Source organism: Vigna angularis, chromosome 2 (assembly GCF_016808095.1).
Source record: "Vigna angularis cultivar LongXiaoDou No.4 chromosome 2, ASM1680809v1, whole genome shotgun sequence".
NCBI classification, from domain to species: domain Eukaryota; kingdom Viridiplantae; phylum Streptophyta; class Magnoliopsida; order Fabales; family Fabaceae; genus Vigna; species Vigna angularis.
In genome coordinates, this window is record NC_068971.1 from 48,833,323 (window position 1) to 48,851,423 (window position 18,101).

The window sequence follows — 18,101 nt, forward strand, 5'->3', positions numbered from 1 at the left end:
ATATTTTTTAATATATATAACTTAGACATTTAAATTATATCTTGTATAATTAGAAAGTAACGAGGTGAACCTACACTGAAAATGTCGTATCTAAATGCTACTTACCGCGATAGAATTAGCGAAAGAAGCTAAATAAAAGAAAGCATAGAGAAAATTGATGAATATAAAGAAAGACACATTGTAACAAGACCACACCTTACAGAACCAAACTACAAACAAACAAATGAATTGTGTGGTGCTGCGTGAGGAAATGCGTGGACCCCACACGACCGAACACCGGAACTACTTGTCTCGCCGTTAGATTTTAAGCCTATATAAGGGGTTTGGTGAGATTGCCATTTATCAGAATTTATAGAAATGCAACATGAATTCAAACTCACACCTAAAGTAAATGAAAATTTTGATTTACACATGAAAAAAGACTTATAAATACATAGTTTTAGAATTTTGAGTTGAAGAGAATGCAATACTATTTTATATAAATTGCTTATTTTTTTTCTTCGTCATGAAAAAAAAAATATCCACGCCCTTCTATAAGTACAACCGTGGTTCATGGACTAAACATGTTCGTGTTCTTTATGTTTATAATAAAAATATAGATTTGTTTGTGATTGCCATGCTTGTTAAAATTATTTTTCTGTTAAAAAATTGTATGTTTTGATTTTAATTAAACTTGGACGTGTGTAGCATAACTTGGTTGTTGATAATTTTGCTGTATAGTAGATGTAGGAAATGCGAAAAAGTGGATTATATAAAAGATGAATTGATGAGAGTCAAATGTTGTTGATTGAACTTTTAAGAAGAGAAAGGAAAAGAAAACAACGAACACAAAGTGGTGTTGGTGAATGATTATGCAACATTATTCGTAAGTTGGTGGCTTAATAGAATGTGGAATATGACCTTCATGTTCCGAATACACAACTTTTTTTGGGATAATAATATTTTGGTAATATTTTTTTTTGACAATATTTTAATATCATTTACGTGTCATGATTAGTCCAAAATACTTCACCATCAATAATAATAATCATAAACACTTACATGAACGCGTAGATGGTGTTAAAATATTGTCAAAGTATCATTATCTTTTTTTAGTAAAAGAAATGTAGATGGTTTCAAGTAACTAAATGAACTTTATCACAATATTTGAGTTAAATTGATTTTTTTATAAAAATAAAAAATTTATATTTTATCTTTTAAAAATATTTTATATAAATAGTTTTCACTTAACAAAGGAACTTTATTTTAATCTTAAGAATATAGGGATTCCCAATATTTCTGTTTTTCATGAATAATAATTATAAGTAATAAAATTTTCTCTTTCACTTTTACTTTTAGATACTAACATTACAAAAATAGTGATCTACATTATTTAATTTACATCTAACAATATAGAAATGCACGTAAAAAAAGCATAGTCATTTTTATAAATCCGACGTAAAACGAATCATTTAAGTTAAAGGCAAATTTTTGTATGTCGAACATGATAGTATCAAACGTAAATTGAAGCATTTAATTGAACCTTTTTAGTCCAACATATACGTTGTGTGTTTTACATACGACGAAAATTTATGTGCCCTAAAATAATATCTAACCTTAGACTCACATAAAAATGACGTAAAAGGTTGAAGTTTGTGTTACTGAAATATTCAACCTAATGAAAAAAAAAAACATTTTCTTATTATTCTATGTTACTTATAAACTACTCTCATATATTATGAGTTCAATTTTAAGAAATTAACTAATTTTTATTCAAGTTTCTTCTTTCAGCACCAAAATTATTATTATGAGAAAATATGATTCTTTAGGAAGTAATATTTGGCTGGTGTACTAATATTTATATAACTTTTTAGCAAAAAAATAAAATAAATTTCAGGTATCCTTTCATGCTAAAATTATTTGATTTACAACATAAATGATCAATAAAAATAGCATGGTATTTTTTATGAAAGTTTTTATTTTAAATAAAAGAAAGTTAGTTTTCCACCTCCATTGCACGATGGGATATTTAATAGAAAACACGATTACAATTAATTTCCCGAAAACCTTGTTTACTTATTTTTTATATATAAATTAAATAAGAGGGAAACATATTTTTTCAATTTCATATTTCTGAAAAGAAAAAATATTTTACTATGTTATAAATTTTCAAATATAGAAGACCTCAAAATAAAATATCTAAAACAAAAACCCACACATATATTATGTTGGGAATCTAGGTGTGAGTCTAAGTCTTACATTGGATAAAAATGAGAAACTAGAGCAGTATATAAAGATAAAAGACCCATTAACTCATTCCTTAAGGTTTTGGGTAAAAAGGAGTGTCAATATTTTATAATTGATTCAGATGTGATTGGTGTTTGTGTAACCCACAAGAAACCTCTTCCTCAATAGATCAAACAGTGGTATCGTGGTGTTGATTCTTTATATAGTTAGTTCAAATATGATTAATGTTTGTGTAACTCACAAGGAACCTCCTCGATAAACCCAACATATAGATGGAGACGGATAAGACAATATATATAACACTTTTTTGGTATTTCATCACTCTTTGAAGAAGAAGAGAAAATGACAAATCTTTGAAATCATCTTAATCGATATGAAGTGTTGACTAAACTGTTAGATATTATTAATTAATTGATGAGAAAAAAACCAACACGAATGAACTTCACAACCCATTAGCCTTGTGTAGGTCAAACATAGTCAAGTCTGGTTCATCACTTTCAACATTTTAGACTCAGATATACTTCATCATCTTTAAAACCATCACCATTTCTCTCTATCAATGAGAAGAAAAACAACGTCACGTTCTTTGACAATCATGCGTAATCACAATCATTAATTTTAATCTTCATTTTATATTCCTTTCTTTTATGGGTAGAGAAACAAAAAGAAAAAAAGAAAAAAGGAAAATCTACGAACAACTCAAGGTTTGAACTTTACAATCTGTGGAAAGAGATAGAGAACCCCATTTGTTTACGCGTTTGAAGGTGGGTGAGTGGTGGCAACTTGCTATTTTTCAACGCAAAGTTGCAGATCTCATATTCTGGATGCATCAGAAAACCATAAATGTAATAACGTGCAACGTGCTATCGACCACCTAAGACAATTTGTCGCCATTTTCTTATGGTGTAGTAATTGTTTTATAAGAAAGGAGACTCCAAAATCGGTTACTATCAATAACGTACTTGGGTTGAAAAACATGGAACGTTAATTAAATTCAGGTTAAATATATTTGTAATTTTTAAATTTAAACGTAAAACTAAAATTTATTTTGTTTTAAATTTTGATATATTTTAATTTTTAAATTTAAAAAATGAATATATACAGTATTTTTAATCCAATTAAACTAATTATTTTTGCATGTCAAATAATCTTTAAAATTAATATTTGAATTAAAGCGTGTGTGTAAAAAATTCAAACATATGAGACGTAAACAAAATTTTTATAATTATATTAAAATGATTATATCTATTATTTTAAAACTTTGAATATCAAACTTTAAAAAAAAAAATTGTATCAAAATTTGAAACTGAAATCATTTCAATTTTATGTTTAAGTTTAAAAATAAAAATATATTTAACCCTTAAAATTAACAATGCATTAAAGCATGCAGAGAATGTGGATAAAAAACAAATGTGAAGAAAAGAATATATTTCATTTACATACCTGGAAAGAATTATTCTCCAACAGTTTATCATAAATAGCTTTAATGCGCAGGGTGAAATGGTGTCCGAAACAATAACATTTTTAGAAACCAATTCTATAATTGATTGGAAGCCTAACTCTTCTTTTTAAAATGTTATTGGTTAAAGGTTAAAGAAACAAAGCCATACGTTATTTTTATCCATGGTAATAGTAGATATTATTATTGTTAAGAACAAATATTAATATATAGTCTAAGAAGACATGACAAAGGATTTGGTAAACAATAATTGAAAAAATATATCTAGCAAAAAAAGATTCGAGTGCTTATTTTAAATTCATGGTGAGTGAAGTTTTCCCTTTTCAAGCACTAGTCTTTATTTCGAATCTTCACGTGCGATATCACACCACATGGTATGTATGGCAAGACGTGGAGTAAAGATTAAAAAAAGTATATTTAATTCTACGTTAAATTAAAATTATGATGTATCTCTTCATACATCACAACAAAAATAAAATAACATCCATTTCTTTTTAAAGATACTAAATAAAAACATATTTTTAATTCAATATAAATACAATAATCTTAACTTATTTTAATACTCCTTTTGGCCAATCACTTTGTAAATGTCTTATGATATTTTTCTGCTTTCAGATATCCCATCAAAGTGTGATTGCTGAAAAATAGTGGTAATAATAGAATAATAGTCGCTTCCATGAGTTTCCTAATGCAAAAAGGCATTAGTGACCAAATATTATAACGAAAATGGTGCCATGCATGAAATGCCCACCTGATATAACAAGGGTGTCAGAAAATTCCAAGAACTTTCTGGGAGTGTTTCATCTGGAAATTAAAATCACTCTCCCTACAGTTGTCTTTTTCATCTAACAAGTTACTTCTGCAACTTTGGAAGGGTACTTCTGAAGTTTCCTTTTTCACTTTTTCCAGATAAGGTCATGGTCCAGGAGAATACTTGCTGCCATCAAGTATCCACTTTTTGAGTGATGAGGTATTATTTCTCCAGATTAACATTTCTGATAAAAAAAAACTATATGGTGGCCTTCTATTTTCTTTAACTTTTGACCCGACAGAACTAAATGCCCATGGATAGTTTAAGATTTAATATAATTTCCAATTGTTGAGCCCAAGTTTTTCTCAAAATAAGGATATTGTCAACAAACATAATGAGTAGCTTGGGCAGATTTTCGTGCACGACATCATGAATCAAATGAGAATTTCTTCATGCAAATCGCTAAAAGAAAAATAAATGACGGGGATATGGGATTTCCGACTCACCTAGGGGAACAGAATGCTTCTCTTTATATCACCATTCCACAATAACGTGAACGATGATGTGCAGGCTATAATCATATTTCTCACGCATGAGGAACTTTTGGCTCCTCCATACAATCATGAATAAGTGACAGAGATTCGATCATAGGCTTTTTTCTAAGTCTATTTCACTAGATTTAATAACGTTCATCCTCCATGCAGTGCACTAGCTGAAGCGCAATAATGTTTTCAAGATGATATTCCTGCCAAGAAGCAAGGTAGCTTGGCAAAGAGAGACGAAATCATTTAGGACATACTGCAGTCTATCGGCTATAACATTGAAAATGCATTTATAAGGTACATTACACCGACAAATTGATAGTTAAATTGAGAACCAGCGGCACCTGTTTAATTTCCTCTTTAAGAAAACACAAGTTCAATGTCTAGTGCAATGAGCAAACTTTCCGTGCAACTCGAGTCATTGTTGGTCAGTCAGGTGTACCCTTGACTAGTTTCCCCCTTGTATCCAGGTGACAACTTCGACCCTTGGGACTCGATACAGAGGCATTTGCAGAACCTAAGCTCCAAGACGGAGTAGGGCTGTGTTTGTGCGAATGAGGCGCATAAATCCAATACTAGCAATAATGGTCCCTTGGCTAAATGCAGAAAATATAACCTCACAGACTGCACTGTTGGCTGGGAGATATCCCGAGTGTGAGCAAACAAAAATCAATAGCTACACTTCGTACGAATAAATTCACTTTTCAGGTACATGGAGCAACCATTCTGCCAACACTGGAGCATTTACCATCAGGATTGGATTCATTTGAACGAGGTTGGCAACATTGCACTCCCCGTAAACTATTTGGATGTATGAATAGAAAAAACACAATAACAATCACTTAACTCTTCACATCAGTCATCAATCTTGTTTCAAGATTCAGAAAAATCAATTATTTGCATTCCTCTTCCCGCAACAGCAATTTGATATCGATTCCTGCAAAAGAAAAAAGTGTTCAGACAAACAAAAATATATAACCTAACCTGATCATCCAATCATATATAACAATCACCTGCCACAAGCCCTAGCAGATAACGCTTCTGGCTCTGGAACACTAACTATTAGATATGAATACTCTATTAGTTTACTTCGCTGAAGACGCCAGCATCTGACCCGCTGATCAAGTCCAGTGGAAAACACCCAGGATCCGTCTGTCCAGACACCTTCATAAAATAAAGGCTGATTATGATGCATCGATGATCAAAATTATTGAAATAGTTCATATGCATTTTCAGATATTAGCTTCAATTTGATTAAGATTCAAAAATGGATACATAGTTTTCAAGGATCACAAGTATGTTAATATTTAGCCCACGAGAAATCTTTTGTCAAATCTACCAGACTAGTCTATTCTAAACCCTAAACTAAAACAATTATACGGGGATACACTTAACTTAAAATATTCTAAGATGGGTGCTACACGAAGAAGTTAATCTTTTTAGGGGGAAAGACGAGCATTGAATCAAACAATGAAAGCCAACAAGCTCCACTATTCTTTTTAGAGAGTATAATTACACAGCTTCTTTACCTTTGACGGAAGCACTGTGGGCAGAGGGTAATTTTTCGTTATTTAAGAATCTAATCTTAAATTTCTTGCTCATATTTTTAACGTTGAAGTCCTTTCCATATTCAGGCACAGAGGCAATATGAGTGATCTCAGGGCACAAAATCCCGTCATTTAAATTTATTGATTTAGGTGATAATTCAACCATTAGATGATTAAGTGCTTGATCATCACCCCCACTAACTATGCTGTACATTTCACAACAGTCAGTATTTTGCCCACTCTTTATCTCTGAAACATGGAGACAATTGACACCAGATTGGTGAATATTTTGCAGGAATAGAGGTTGTATTTCACATATTTCTATCGAGGAATTATCAGTCTTGCTTTCTAACTCCAGGAGAGCCATATGTGTGGATTGAGAACAACCCGTCCTGCTGCCTTCAGAATCACTTGGCACCCCCTTTTCGGTCTTCTCTTTGGCTTTCAAAGTGACCAGACTGCTTTCTTGTCTTTTCTTTGACAAGTCTCTGCGTAATGACCTCCACTGTCTACCACCCTGACTTCCTCTCCCCGTGCGTGGTCGCTTTTGACAATCAAAAAGCTTTTCAACATTACAAACTGAAACCCGTTGCATAAAAGCTTCAACACTGTCAGTTAGGTCCCAAAAAGCAACACTGCCATCAGTAGACCCACTAATCACAATATAAACATTTCCAGCTTGGATGTTTTCTGCAAAAAAAATGTTCAGACATAAGATGAATCAAATTTATACAGGAAACAGGTGCTACACAGAAATATGAACCATAAAATTATAATAATGTCATTAAATAACAAATTTATCATTACAAACACGGTGTGCTTTTAGTTGGGAGTTGGGTTATTCTTCAAAAGGCAAAAGCACATCCAAAAACCATAAAACTGATCATTTTATTGAAAATGTTACAAACCTCTATGAATAACCTGGGAAATAGAAAATGGCTGGAATATCCCAACCACCCAATACCAAATTAATTAGCCATAACTAGTATCACATAATACATGTAACAGTAATCTAGCATGGCCTTTGGGCTTATTGAAACCAGTCCCTTGATCACAAATTAAACCCAACCAAAACATTGAGACAATTTCATCTTTGAACTTTGGTTTTCTCAATTCCAGTAGATCGTGCATTAACTTTTGAAGAGACAAACTTAGAAATGATTTGTGTTATTGCAATAAAACTATCACATCCACATGAAAGAAGGAATTAAAATGTACTGAAGAACTCTACCCAGTAATCACTGTCATGTAATACAAACCTTTACAAGGCCTACACAGGGGAAATATGATATGCTGCAATGACAAAACTGGTGCCAATAAAGGAACTAGTAAAGCGACATCAAACCTGCCATCAGGTAAAAGGGAAAGCAGCATGTGAAATGTAGCAAGAAAAATAAGAAAGCAGAGAAAAAAAAATATCATAGAAACCAACAGAGGATTAAATGAAAATACCACAAGCGAAATGGTAAAACTAAAGCCCGTAACATAAGTGTGGCATCTGAACATGCAACAACAACAAAACAAACAGATATCCTGGAATGTACACAAAAGGAAAGGTTAGTTTCTGTTTTTCTGTACCCAAATACATGATCAAGAAAGGAAATATTAGGCATCTTTTCTCACCTGGAACCGAAACATCTAACAAGAAAAGCTGTGACTGCAAGATATCTCCAGTCATCTTCATGTTTATCTCTGATCAAGTTTGCCATTCCACTCTCAGAAATCATTCCAGCATCATTATTTGTATGAGGAACATTTTCTGCAACACCAGCTATCTTCTGCACATTACTTTTGTGTGTAATTGAATATTTGGCTGGCATATCAGTGGACAGCCACTGGAACGTCATTGACGAAGACAAACTTGACAAAAAACAGTCATCATCTCCTGATTTGTGTTGATGATTGATTATGAAATCATTTTTTATGTCCAGCCCAGTATTTTTTAATAACCAAGAGGTTAAGACACGCTTTGCACCCACTGATATGAGTAATGTTGGATTATCCTTTTTCTCAACCGCAGCATTCAGTTCAATCCTCCCATCAGGTACATCACCCATATCTGATGAAATTGTGTGTACTTTCGACACACAACAAATTGATCTCACTGCTGACCCTCCAACATGTTCTCCAAGCAGTTTTGACATGGACCAATTTTCAGTGCCTGGAGAGTACCTAAATAAAACAGAAAAGGTAGGTGTTAATAAAGCATTCAAGCAAGTTCTACAGACAGCAGACAACAATGGTCTTACCAAGTCAACCTCACAGTTCCATCCTCACATCCAGTTGCAATCCAACTTGATTTAGAAAATAAGGTGCACTTGAAATTATCTCCAATTACGACATCTTCAGAGATAAAGCACAAGGAATGTATTTCTCTACCATGGAATTGCGTGTGTAAATTTTGAGGGTAAACCTTCCCATCTCTATTATGAATCCAGTGTCTATGTATATGTATCAATTCATCCTGTAATAATTGGTCATATTAGTTAGATGTTTCGGAGACAATAGTGATAAAAGAAATCAATCATCTAGGACAAAATAGGCTTATTACCTAATAAAGTGACTGCAGGAAAGGCTTAAAAATGTAGTAATATGTTTTAAAAATATTAACTTCAAGGATTTCAGTTGTTTTTAAGATTAAATTTCAGTTATATGTTTGGGACAGTAGCTGAAATTTGTAATGGTTTTTTTTCTTAAAAATTAAGCTGATTTTGAGTGTGAAATGTGTAGCTTATAATTATTCCTCAACAATCTTTCCCCTTTCAACTTCAAATATGCTAATTATCTTAAAACCATTTATGAACAAACTTACCAAGAGAATTATGATTATAATTGATTATTAAAATAATTCAATTTCACAACTATCCCAAACTATTGAAAAGTCTATTTGATTGCGGTTACCCCTAACCCACCTCAGTAGCAACCTCATTTGGAAGTTGTCTTATTGCAACATTTAGGGTGATGACCACTGATATGGCTAAAATAGAATACATACACACATAAATACACACACACACATACATATATACATACATATATACATACATACATACATATATATATATACATACATACATATATATATATATATATATAAGTGAGATTCAAACTTTGCCATAGAAGTTCATTTTGAAAGATTAATTTAAACCCAAACCAACATTCCAAGATGGTAATTGCTATAATGACATAAATAAGGATCATATCTTTATAATTACATATACCAGGATCATATTTTTATAATATCTTTGTAATAAAAAATATCAAGATCATATCTATATTATTCTATGATCGTATCTTTATTATTAGAGAATATCAAATCTCCTCTAGTTATCGAATTGATTTCTTTTTCTCAATATAAATAAATCACCCATGTTATTACCAAAATGCAGATTTCAGTTTAATGCCTCTCCTTATCTTTATAATAAAAAAAATATCAAGATCATATCTTTATTATTAGAGGATATTAGATCTCCTATATTTATCTGATTGATTTCCTTTTCTCAATACAAATAAATCACCCATGTTGTTACAGAAAACACAAGGTTGTTCAATGTTTCTCTTTATATTTATAGCTTAACAGTAACAGTCTATCCTAGGTCCATTGTCGGCCACCTGCATTTGCCACACTCCAGACTAGAACTCATGTACATGTTGGAAAGTTGCTTTCATTGTGATCAGAGCCTTAGTTGTTGTCACTCCCAGCCCACCTTAGTTGCAACCTAAGAGGGCGGTAGTTTGGTCCCACCCATATCAACTTGTTGTAAGGATCAAATAGAAGTAGGGTGCAAACTTAACCTTTATGTAATTATAATTATTGTAGAATTTATTAGGCCCAAACCGTCATTCCAAGATAATCACACCCTTATATCCTACAATTGCAACACTAGTTTTAGAACTTCCTTAACTTCTTCCTACACCTATAGTGAAGCTACACGAGATGATCAAAAGTTCCTTTCAGTTACCCTTAGACATGATTAGGAAAATTTTGAAATCTAAAGAACGCATATACAAGCCCTGTTCATTAAATGATCTTAAATAGAAAGAAACACCAATGAGTTTAACTACTTTGAGCTTGAGCAGCAAGATCAAATAACTAATGAGCAGATGTAAATGTACTCCAGGACAGATAAAGCTGAGCAGTTGTAAATGTACTCCAGGACAGATAAAGCTTAAGTAATGCTAAATGCTGCCTGAAACTTTTAATAATTAAACGTTCAAAGCAGAAAGCAAACCTTGACAAAGGCAAAGCAGTTCTTCATCTCTGGTATATCACCCAAATAATAGGAATGAGGACGTCGCCATCCACCACATGGAATGTTCACCACCTGTTAATACCATTTGATATCATCAAATCTATTACAGGTGCTAATGGTATAAAGCAACGGGCAAGTAAATGCAAGTATTAACTAAGCAAAGTAAAGAGAAAAGGTTGTCAAAGTACCTTATTTTCGTTCACTAAGTTCCATACTATGAAATCCACAGATGCAAAACCAGCTGCATAGCTGCTTGACAATCTATCACCAGACTTGTTATCCACAGAAACATACTCAATCAAAGACAATTCTTTAACTTGTTTCATTCCCGTAAATTGCAAATTATGCATTTCTTTGTCATATTCCAGATAACATATGCAACCATCTGCTCCGGTCTGAAGAGGAATAAAAAACAACAATTGGAATCAAGGTTGACCACAATCATATCTACACTTGCAGGTTACAATATTAAGAGTGCTCTCAATATTATATTTGGCAAATGCTTAAATGTGGATCACCAGTCACTACATCTAAAGGAGAAAAGTTGAACATACTGAGCGTATCTCTATCTGATTATAACCAAGCTTAGTCACAGAAACACTGGAGACACTTGAAATCCCATGAACTCCTTTGAAATTATTTACTGGAGGTATCTTCCTTTCTTCTGCACCAGATATGCTCAGGACCAGATTCTTTAGCAAAGGGAACAAAACCATATTACCCCGCACATCACCACATGCTAAAACCTGACATTCGGATTAAAGATAAATTTCCATTTTTAATTTGTACACTAGCATGTTCATATCAATATTTTAAAATTAAAATGAAAAACATCCCATGCTTCCGTTCCACATTTTCAAATAATCCCATATTAAGGTCCATTTCTACATAAAATAAAATTAAAATGATATTTTAATTGCATTATAAAGTCAGATTCTATCAAGTATCTTATAGTCTTCCACAGATAATAATTAAGCAACAATGAACGCATTAAAATTTAATCTACTCACACCAAAAAAAATAAACTGATAAAATGTAGGATATGGATAGATGGATCTGGATCCTCTCATGCTAGCAAGTTCATGAATTTATCATGTTATGAGAGAGCCAAAACAAAATTATGAACTCTACACAATGGTGGGTCACACAATAATTTTTTATGCCTTTCTCATAACATGACCAAAAAATTGAGAAGATCCTAATGAAGGATAGAAGAATACCTCTTCCTCCATGCATGCATCCAAACACATTATCCGCATTCCATAATTTGATATGAACTCTGCTATAAGTGATAATTTGTTACTGCTCGTGGAGCTCTGAAGATCAGATTGTGAAGGGTCAGGCAATCTCCAAAGTTTCAATGTTCCTCTAGGATCAGCTGTGAAGACATACCTACACAATTTTGTCACCAGAGAATCATAATACTTTATTATATTAAAAATAAATAAATAAATAAAAATCAAATAAAAGAAAAGATTAAGAAATGGAAAGAGAAACAAGAGAAGGCTGCAATATACTAGGATCTCCCATTTTATAGTAGTGTGATAAATAAGGTAAGATGAGACTATAGAATGAGTAGGCTTAACACAGTACAAACAGTATGATCTTATGACCTGTCAACCAAAGAGGTACATGACTTGAACTACATTAACAAGTGCAATCCTCTTCCCTGTCTAAAGTTTCGTAATGGTGTGGGGTTTTTTTTTCTATAATTACACTTGTTTTAATAACAAGGCCAGGACACTCATCAGCAGAAAGTACCGAAGGATGGATTCACACCTTTGCAGCAGGTATTGTGTATCCATGCATGATTTAAGAAACGCATTACCTACATCCCAGAGATTTGCACCAATAAGTACCCAAGAGCTGTCTCTCCGTTTCAGCTGGCCAAGTAAAGCACAATCTCACTGTAGGAGTGCAATCATCCTTGGTAACCTCAATAATTGTCATATTTCCTTTACCATCTCCGATAGCAATCCAATCCTCAGCACCACAGTCATGTTCAACAGAGTTCTTGGACAATAAATCCATACAGATAATTGGTGCCCCATTGCTGACCTGGACAAGTTGATTCCACTGAGCACCTCCAGTATCACATAATTTAGCATGGTAGAGATAACCCTGATTGGTGGCAACATAAAGAGAATCCTGACAGGAAAAGCGCAAACATCGAACATATTCACTCTTGCTACAACAAAAGAGGAGGCAAGGCCAGTCAACATGGAAATCAGAATACACAGTTATAGGCAAACATATAACAACACTGGTTCCAAATTTTTTAGAGTTAGTAGCAGACCCAAGTGAGTTCATAATATTTTAATAAACCTACCTGTCCATAAATCCAATATGCTCTGACACATTAGGTGTGCAAATCGAAAACAACTCTGTACTACAAGGGGATCCTTGTACTGCTTCCAAGCCCATGGGCAGAGATGCATGAGGTTGATGTACTTTAATAGCAGAGTCAAACCCAGCAGTTATAAGCAGTGATGAATTTGGGTCATACAAACATCTCCATATACCTCTTCCACTGTATACAGCAAAGAATGCAAATACTTTGTCATGCCTCTAATTCCTCGTATAAGTGAAATTGTGAGAAGCTTAAAGATCATAAAATAACTGTCTTAGAGAGAACACAACTTAAGTAGTACTCAGGTTATGATTCTAATGAAGCAGTAGAATGCTAGAATTGTAAGTTACAGAGCAAAAAAGAAATTGCTTGTACAGTACTATATCACATCCAATTAATTTTACTTTGAGAAAAAAACAAAATTGGAACATCTGTATGTAAGAAAATCCAAAAATCATGCTAGAAAATTCTTTGGTTCATTTTTAAGCCTCATCTAAATATCTATGAACCAAAAAATAGGCAATTTTCACAGAGAGAAGCATGGGAAATCAATAACTAACAAGAAATATTCTTGAGTCAGGTCATTTAAGGGTTGATATATGATCAACCACTTTTATCACAATTTCAAAGGTACTCAAGATATCATTCTACTGATGGTTGTTTCCTGTAGACACTCAGTTCACAGAATGTCAAAAGTCCACATAATCTTCAATGATTGTTTGCTTAGGGCCACAGTAAATTTCAAATATTAGCAATTTACACTCTAACTCAACAGTCAAGAATTTATGTTCATAAGATAACTTACATGTGCTCCTTAATGACTTGCAGTTGTTTACCGTCCACTCCCCAAATACGACATGTACAATCCTCACTAACAGTGACAAACAACTGCAGAAATAAAAAGACCAATATAAATGGAAATCTAAGGGGACAGATAAACACAGTATGGTTTAGACTGTCAAGTCAAATACATTAAAAAAAACGTTTAGTTGTAGCTAGTTTTTAATTGAAGACAAGCGTTCCATATTATGAGGGATGCTATTATCATTTATAAAAGATAGTATTAATATTTATGAAAAAGTCACTAGAAAATTAAAAATACATTAAAAGTAAAATATCTTATAAAATTATTTCAATAAGTGGAGTTTATCAGTATCAGAAAAAATGATCAGATAGGTGAAAATAATAATTATGTCAAAATAACTCACTTGGTGGCAAAAAGTCACAAAATGAGAACTTAATAAGTAAACTCGTTCACAAACTTTAAGCTAGTGGCACATGAATATCTTCAGAAATATTATTATGCATTTCAAATTGTAAGCATTTACTGGTCAGAAGTAATTAAAGGAATGGCTTACAAGAAGACCAAAGTCTAAGTCACTTTCAAAGAACAAGGGAGACAAATAAAAGTAAAAATTTCTTCCTTGAAAATAAGATATGTCTATGAAGAAGCTTCTATCTCAAAAGTAAATACACGTTTCAATCAAATAAAATAAATCAAAACAGAATAATGATTTTATTAGTTAATAGTGATCATTGCATGGAAAAATTTGGAAAACAGTAAAAGATTGATACAAACTGGAAAATTGTATGAAATGATACTATATAATAATTCTACCTTTTCCGTTGGAGATGAAGAAGCACAATATGATATAATGAATAAAAATATAGGAAGTTTAACATATCAGTAAAGATCTTTTCTTGAAGATAAATTGTGCATATATATGACTGAAAATGCATGCTTCTTTTTGGTTGTTTTATTTATTAAAAGATACTATTTAATCTAAGAAAATAAAAACTGAATGGCTTACATTATCAGAAATAGAGCAGTCCCAAACCCGAGCATTATGTCCAAATAAGACAAGGGCAGTGGAATTGTGGCACAATGCATGCTCCCCTTCAATAGAAACAGCCCAAACACGTGCACTGCGTTAATAAAGGAGACCAATCACAACACATGTCATTATATATTAGCTAAGGGTGAACATAAATTAGTGATACAGCAGGACTTGAAAAGTAACTCACCTCCGGTCATCAGAGACAGATACCAGTTTAGATCCACAAGATGACCATGCTATTCGGAAGATTGAACCTTCATGTCCAATAAGTTTACATATATGAGTAGCCTCAAACAGTTTATCCTTTAGCTGGCAGCAAACAGAAGATGAAATGCTCTGTTGATCATGGTTTTCTTGATGACTTGAAGATTTATTGTGTTGATGGGTCACTTTCCAAACAATAATCTGCCCGAACCAAACTCTTTGAAGTAATTAAAAGAAAATAGAAACATCAACAAATTAAACATCAGGCCATAAAAAACTCAAGGAACCTTTAAAAAGGACAAAGATAAGTATTTTAAGTACAACACTAATACGGAGAAAACCAAAGTAAAGAGATACAGAGCAGAAAAAAGATCCTTCATGGGTGCGCTTCAATAAAAATAACTAACGTAATAATGTGGCATTATATTATGCTCATATTACGGCAGTTATGTTATATAGTTATTATCCTTCGATATGAAAATTGGGATAGTCTCCAACACTCAGAAATTTTATTCGCATGAGGTCTTTGGTTTTTGTATGTGGATTAAGCATGATTGCATTGGCAGAAAAAAGATTCCATTTAATCAGTGTTATGAAGGCTTTTCCGGTAACCAGCCCACTGGATTTGCAGAAGCAGAATTTAGAGTAACAAATACTAAAGCACATGGAAGATAATTAGCAAATTATAGGCATCAGGGGCCAATTTCAAGCCAAATAATAGTAAATATGCTCCCTGGATGAGGACAAGGAGGGAATTTACGTTATTATCAGTTCTGTCTAGGTTCACTTCTTATCACATACCTAACATGTCCATGTTGGATCGGAACATGCTATTCAGCATTTGATGAGACTAAACATAAAGGAAAGATGTATCTTTCTATGGGTATATCAATTGTCTTCAAAAGATGATCTGTTAACTCAATTTCTTTCTACCATCATTAAGGATCGCAAGCATTCACCATCATTTAAAAACCAAAACAAAGGACAAACGAATGAATTAAATAGTGAATTAGCATGAAATACATAAGCCTAATGCTTCCGCTACATATTAGTCAGATCAGGACTCTATCTAGGAAAGAAACAATAATATACTTGAATGATAGATATCAAAAGTTTAGAATAAATATTTCATAATTCATGTGACTTTTGTCGCCCATTTTTAAAATCAATTGTAAACTTTAATCATCAGCAGATCTCTCACCTCATTAAATATAGTACCAGAAGCTATTCGGAGAACTTCAAGATTGTGACCCCATAATCGCATTGAGTACAGAAGGCACCGTACTATCATCCAACGAGAAACATAACCTCATGAAAAAAAAAATTAAAAATTAAAAAATAAAAAACACATATAGTGAAGTTGAAACTAACCTGGAGATTGAACCTTAAGGACCGCCATGGAGTTAGAAAAATCCCAAACATGAACTGAATTATCACTACATCCCACAGCAAGAAAATGACCCTCCACATTGGAATGAGGTAAGCATCCCTATTACCACGTAAAGAAAAAACGAACACAAGTAAGAAGAAGAAGCATTCATCATTTGAAACTCAAATGTGTTAAGCACTTATTCTCACTGACCTCGAGGAAGCAAACATCCAAAACCCAGTGACCAAACTTCGGCAACAAATGAGCTAGCGTCAGCTCTGCGCTCCCGGAAACGGCATCAAATTCGAAGCTAAACAGCTTCACTCTGGTTTCCCCAAACACAGCAATCATGGTCCCGCGAGGGAAACTAGAAGCGATTCCGTGGACGCGAACTCCTTCGAATACGGAGAAGGACCTTATTCTCTTACTCAGTTCCAAATCATAGACCGCAATTTCTGAACCCAAACCTGAAGGAAGGTTCACTAGGTTAAAACAAATGAAGGTTAAACAACGTGAAATTCAATGCGGAGAGCAAAACGGTACCCGCGAGCAGAAAAGGGAGAGAGAGATTTGGAAGGTGGAGAAAACACAGAGCTGAAATGTCTCCCAGGTAGGGACCACGGTGCATGCGCCATTCCGTTAAGTTTTGGTCTCTCACAGCCATTGCTCCGTTCGCCGAATCCATTTTGCTCCTTCAGCGATGCAGTGGCGGAGTAGGGTTTAAGCATGCTTGCATTGAACTGAAGGATTTATAAGCTTGCTTCGCACTGCTTCTTTTTGGTCAAATTAATCTGTTAATTCCTAGTTTTTCAAAAGTTTGTGTAATTGTTCAATACGTAACTCTTTTTTCTAGTTAAATTTTATCCAAACACAGAAATTATTTGACATTTTCTAGTAATTTACAGATTTATTATTTAGTAAAATTTTCAATTATTTAAGCAACCTCAGATGATTCCATGTATTTTATGGAACAATACAGGGATCTTAATTTAGTTAATGAATTTAGATAATTAGTTAAGATTTCTGTGAGTATAAGGAATATTTAATCCAAAGATTGACAAGTTAATTAAAAAATTATTTTCATTTTTCAACATTTCATTTATTTAATTGAATTTTAATTACTTTTTTTTTCTGATTTATGCGATATTAGTCTCCAAAGTTTTTTAGGCCATTATATTTCCTACGGAAAAGAAAGACTAAAAACAATTAATGACACAATTCACCTATTAACTCGCTTATATTTGTAAATGTTTAAATGTTCTCATCAGCAGAAGTTCTTCGTGGTAGTTATTTTTTTTAAGAATCCGACAATCAAGCAAATTAAAAATAAGTAAAAAATCTAAATCCATGTTGTTATTAAATGAACCAGAACATGGTTATGGTGTTGCAACTTTGGCTAGTTTTTAGAGGTGCATCAAGAACTTGGTGATGTGGCTTTATAAGGAATTTAACCTTCAAAAACAAAAAAAAAAACACTTGCATTCAAAAGGGTTAAACATGTTCCTAGCATTTGAATGGAAAGTGACTCGAAGTTTGCAATCCTTTAGAGATATAGTAATGCA

The 18,101-nt window shown here is 32.9% G+C and overlaps 1 protein-coding gene across 4 annotated transcripts; it reads right to left on the minus strand.

The window, feature by feature from the left end:
* Positions 1 to 5,250: 5,250 nt before the first annotated feature.
* On the minus strand, positions 5,251 to 17,310 carry LOC108329301 (uncharacterized). 4 transcript variants are annotated; one of them, XM_052873099.1, is made up of 21 exons: positions 17,083 to 17,309; positions 16,753 to 17,006; positions 16,542 to 16,659; positions 16,372 to 16,454; positions 15,154 to 15,371; positions 14,940 to 15,054; positions 13,934 to 14,016; positions 13,108 to 13,308; positions 12,607 to 12,966; positions 11,999 to 12,170; positions 11,333 to 11,524; positions 10,967 to 11,173; positions 10,758 to 10,850; positions 8,775 to 8,989; positions 8,149 to 8,697; positions 7,978 to 8,058; positions 7,785 to 7,870; positions 6,508 to 7,215; positions 5,992 to 6,142; positions 5,826 to 5,915; positions 5,251 to 5,704 (listed from the first exon to the last, which is right to left on the minus strand). In XM_052873099.1, exons 1-20 carry the CDS (start codon positions 17,222 to 17,224, stop codon positions 5,852 to 5,854), a joined length of 4,092 nt encoding a protein of 1,363 aa, XP_052729059.1. In that variant the 5' UTR covers positions 17,225 to 17,309; the 3' UTR covers positions 5,251 to 5,704; positions 5,826 to 5,851. The 4 variants fall into 4 exon arrangements, with proteins under 4 accessions (XP_052729059.1, XP_017418945.1, XP_017418946.1 ...); XM_017563456.2 differs by having other exon boundaries at positions 5,251 to 5,713; XM_017563457.2 differs by having other exon boundaries at positions 5,251 to 5,915; positions 6,718 to 7,215; positions 17,083 to 17,310.
* Positions 17,311 to 18,101: the final 791 nt, after the last annotated feature.

Coding starts and splice junctions, on each gene's coding strand:
- LOC108329301 (XM_052873099.1), bottom strand. CDS start 17,224: ATGGATTCGGCGAACGGAGCAATGGCTGTGAGAGACCAAAACTTAACG. Junction 16,660..16,752: donor TGGATGTTTGCTTCCTCGAG/GTCAGTGAGAAT, acceptor ACGTGGTAATAG/GGATGCTTACCTCATTCCAA. Junction 16,455..16,541: donor CCTTAAGGTTCAATCTCCAG/GTTAGTTTCAAC, acceptor GTTGGATGATAG/TACGGTGCCTTCTGTACTCA.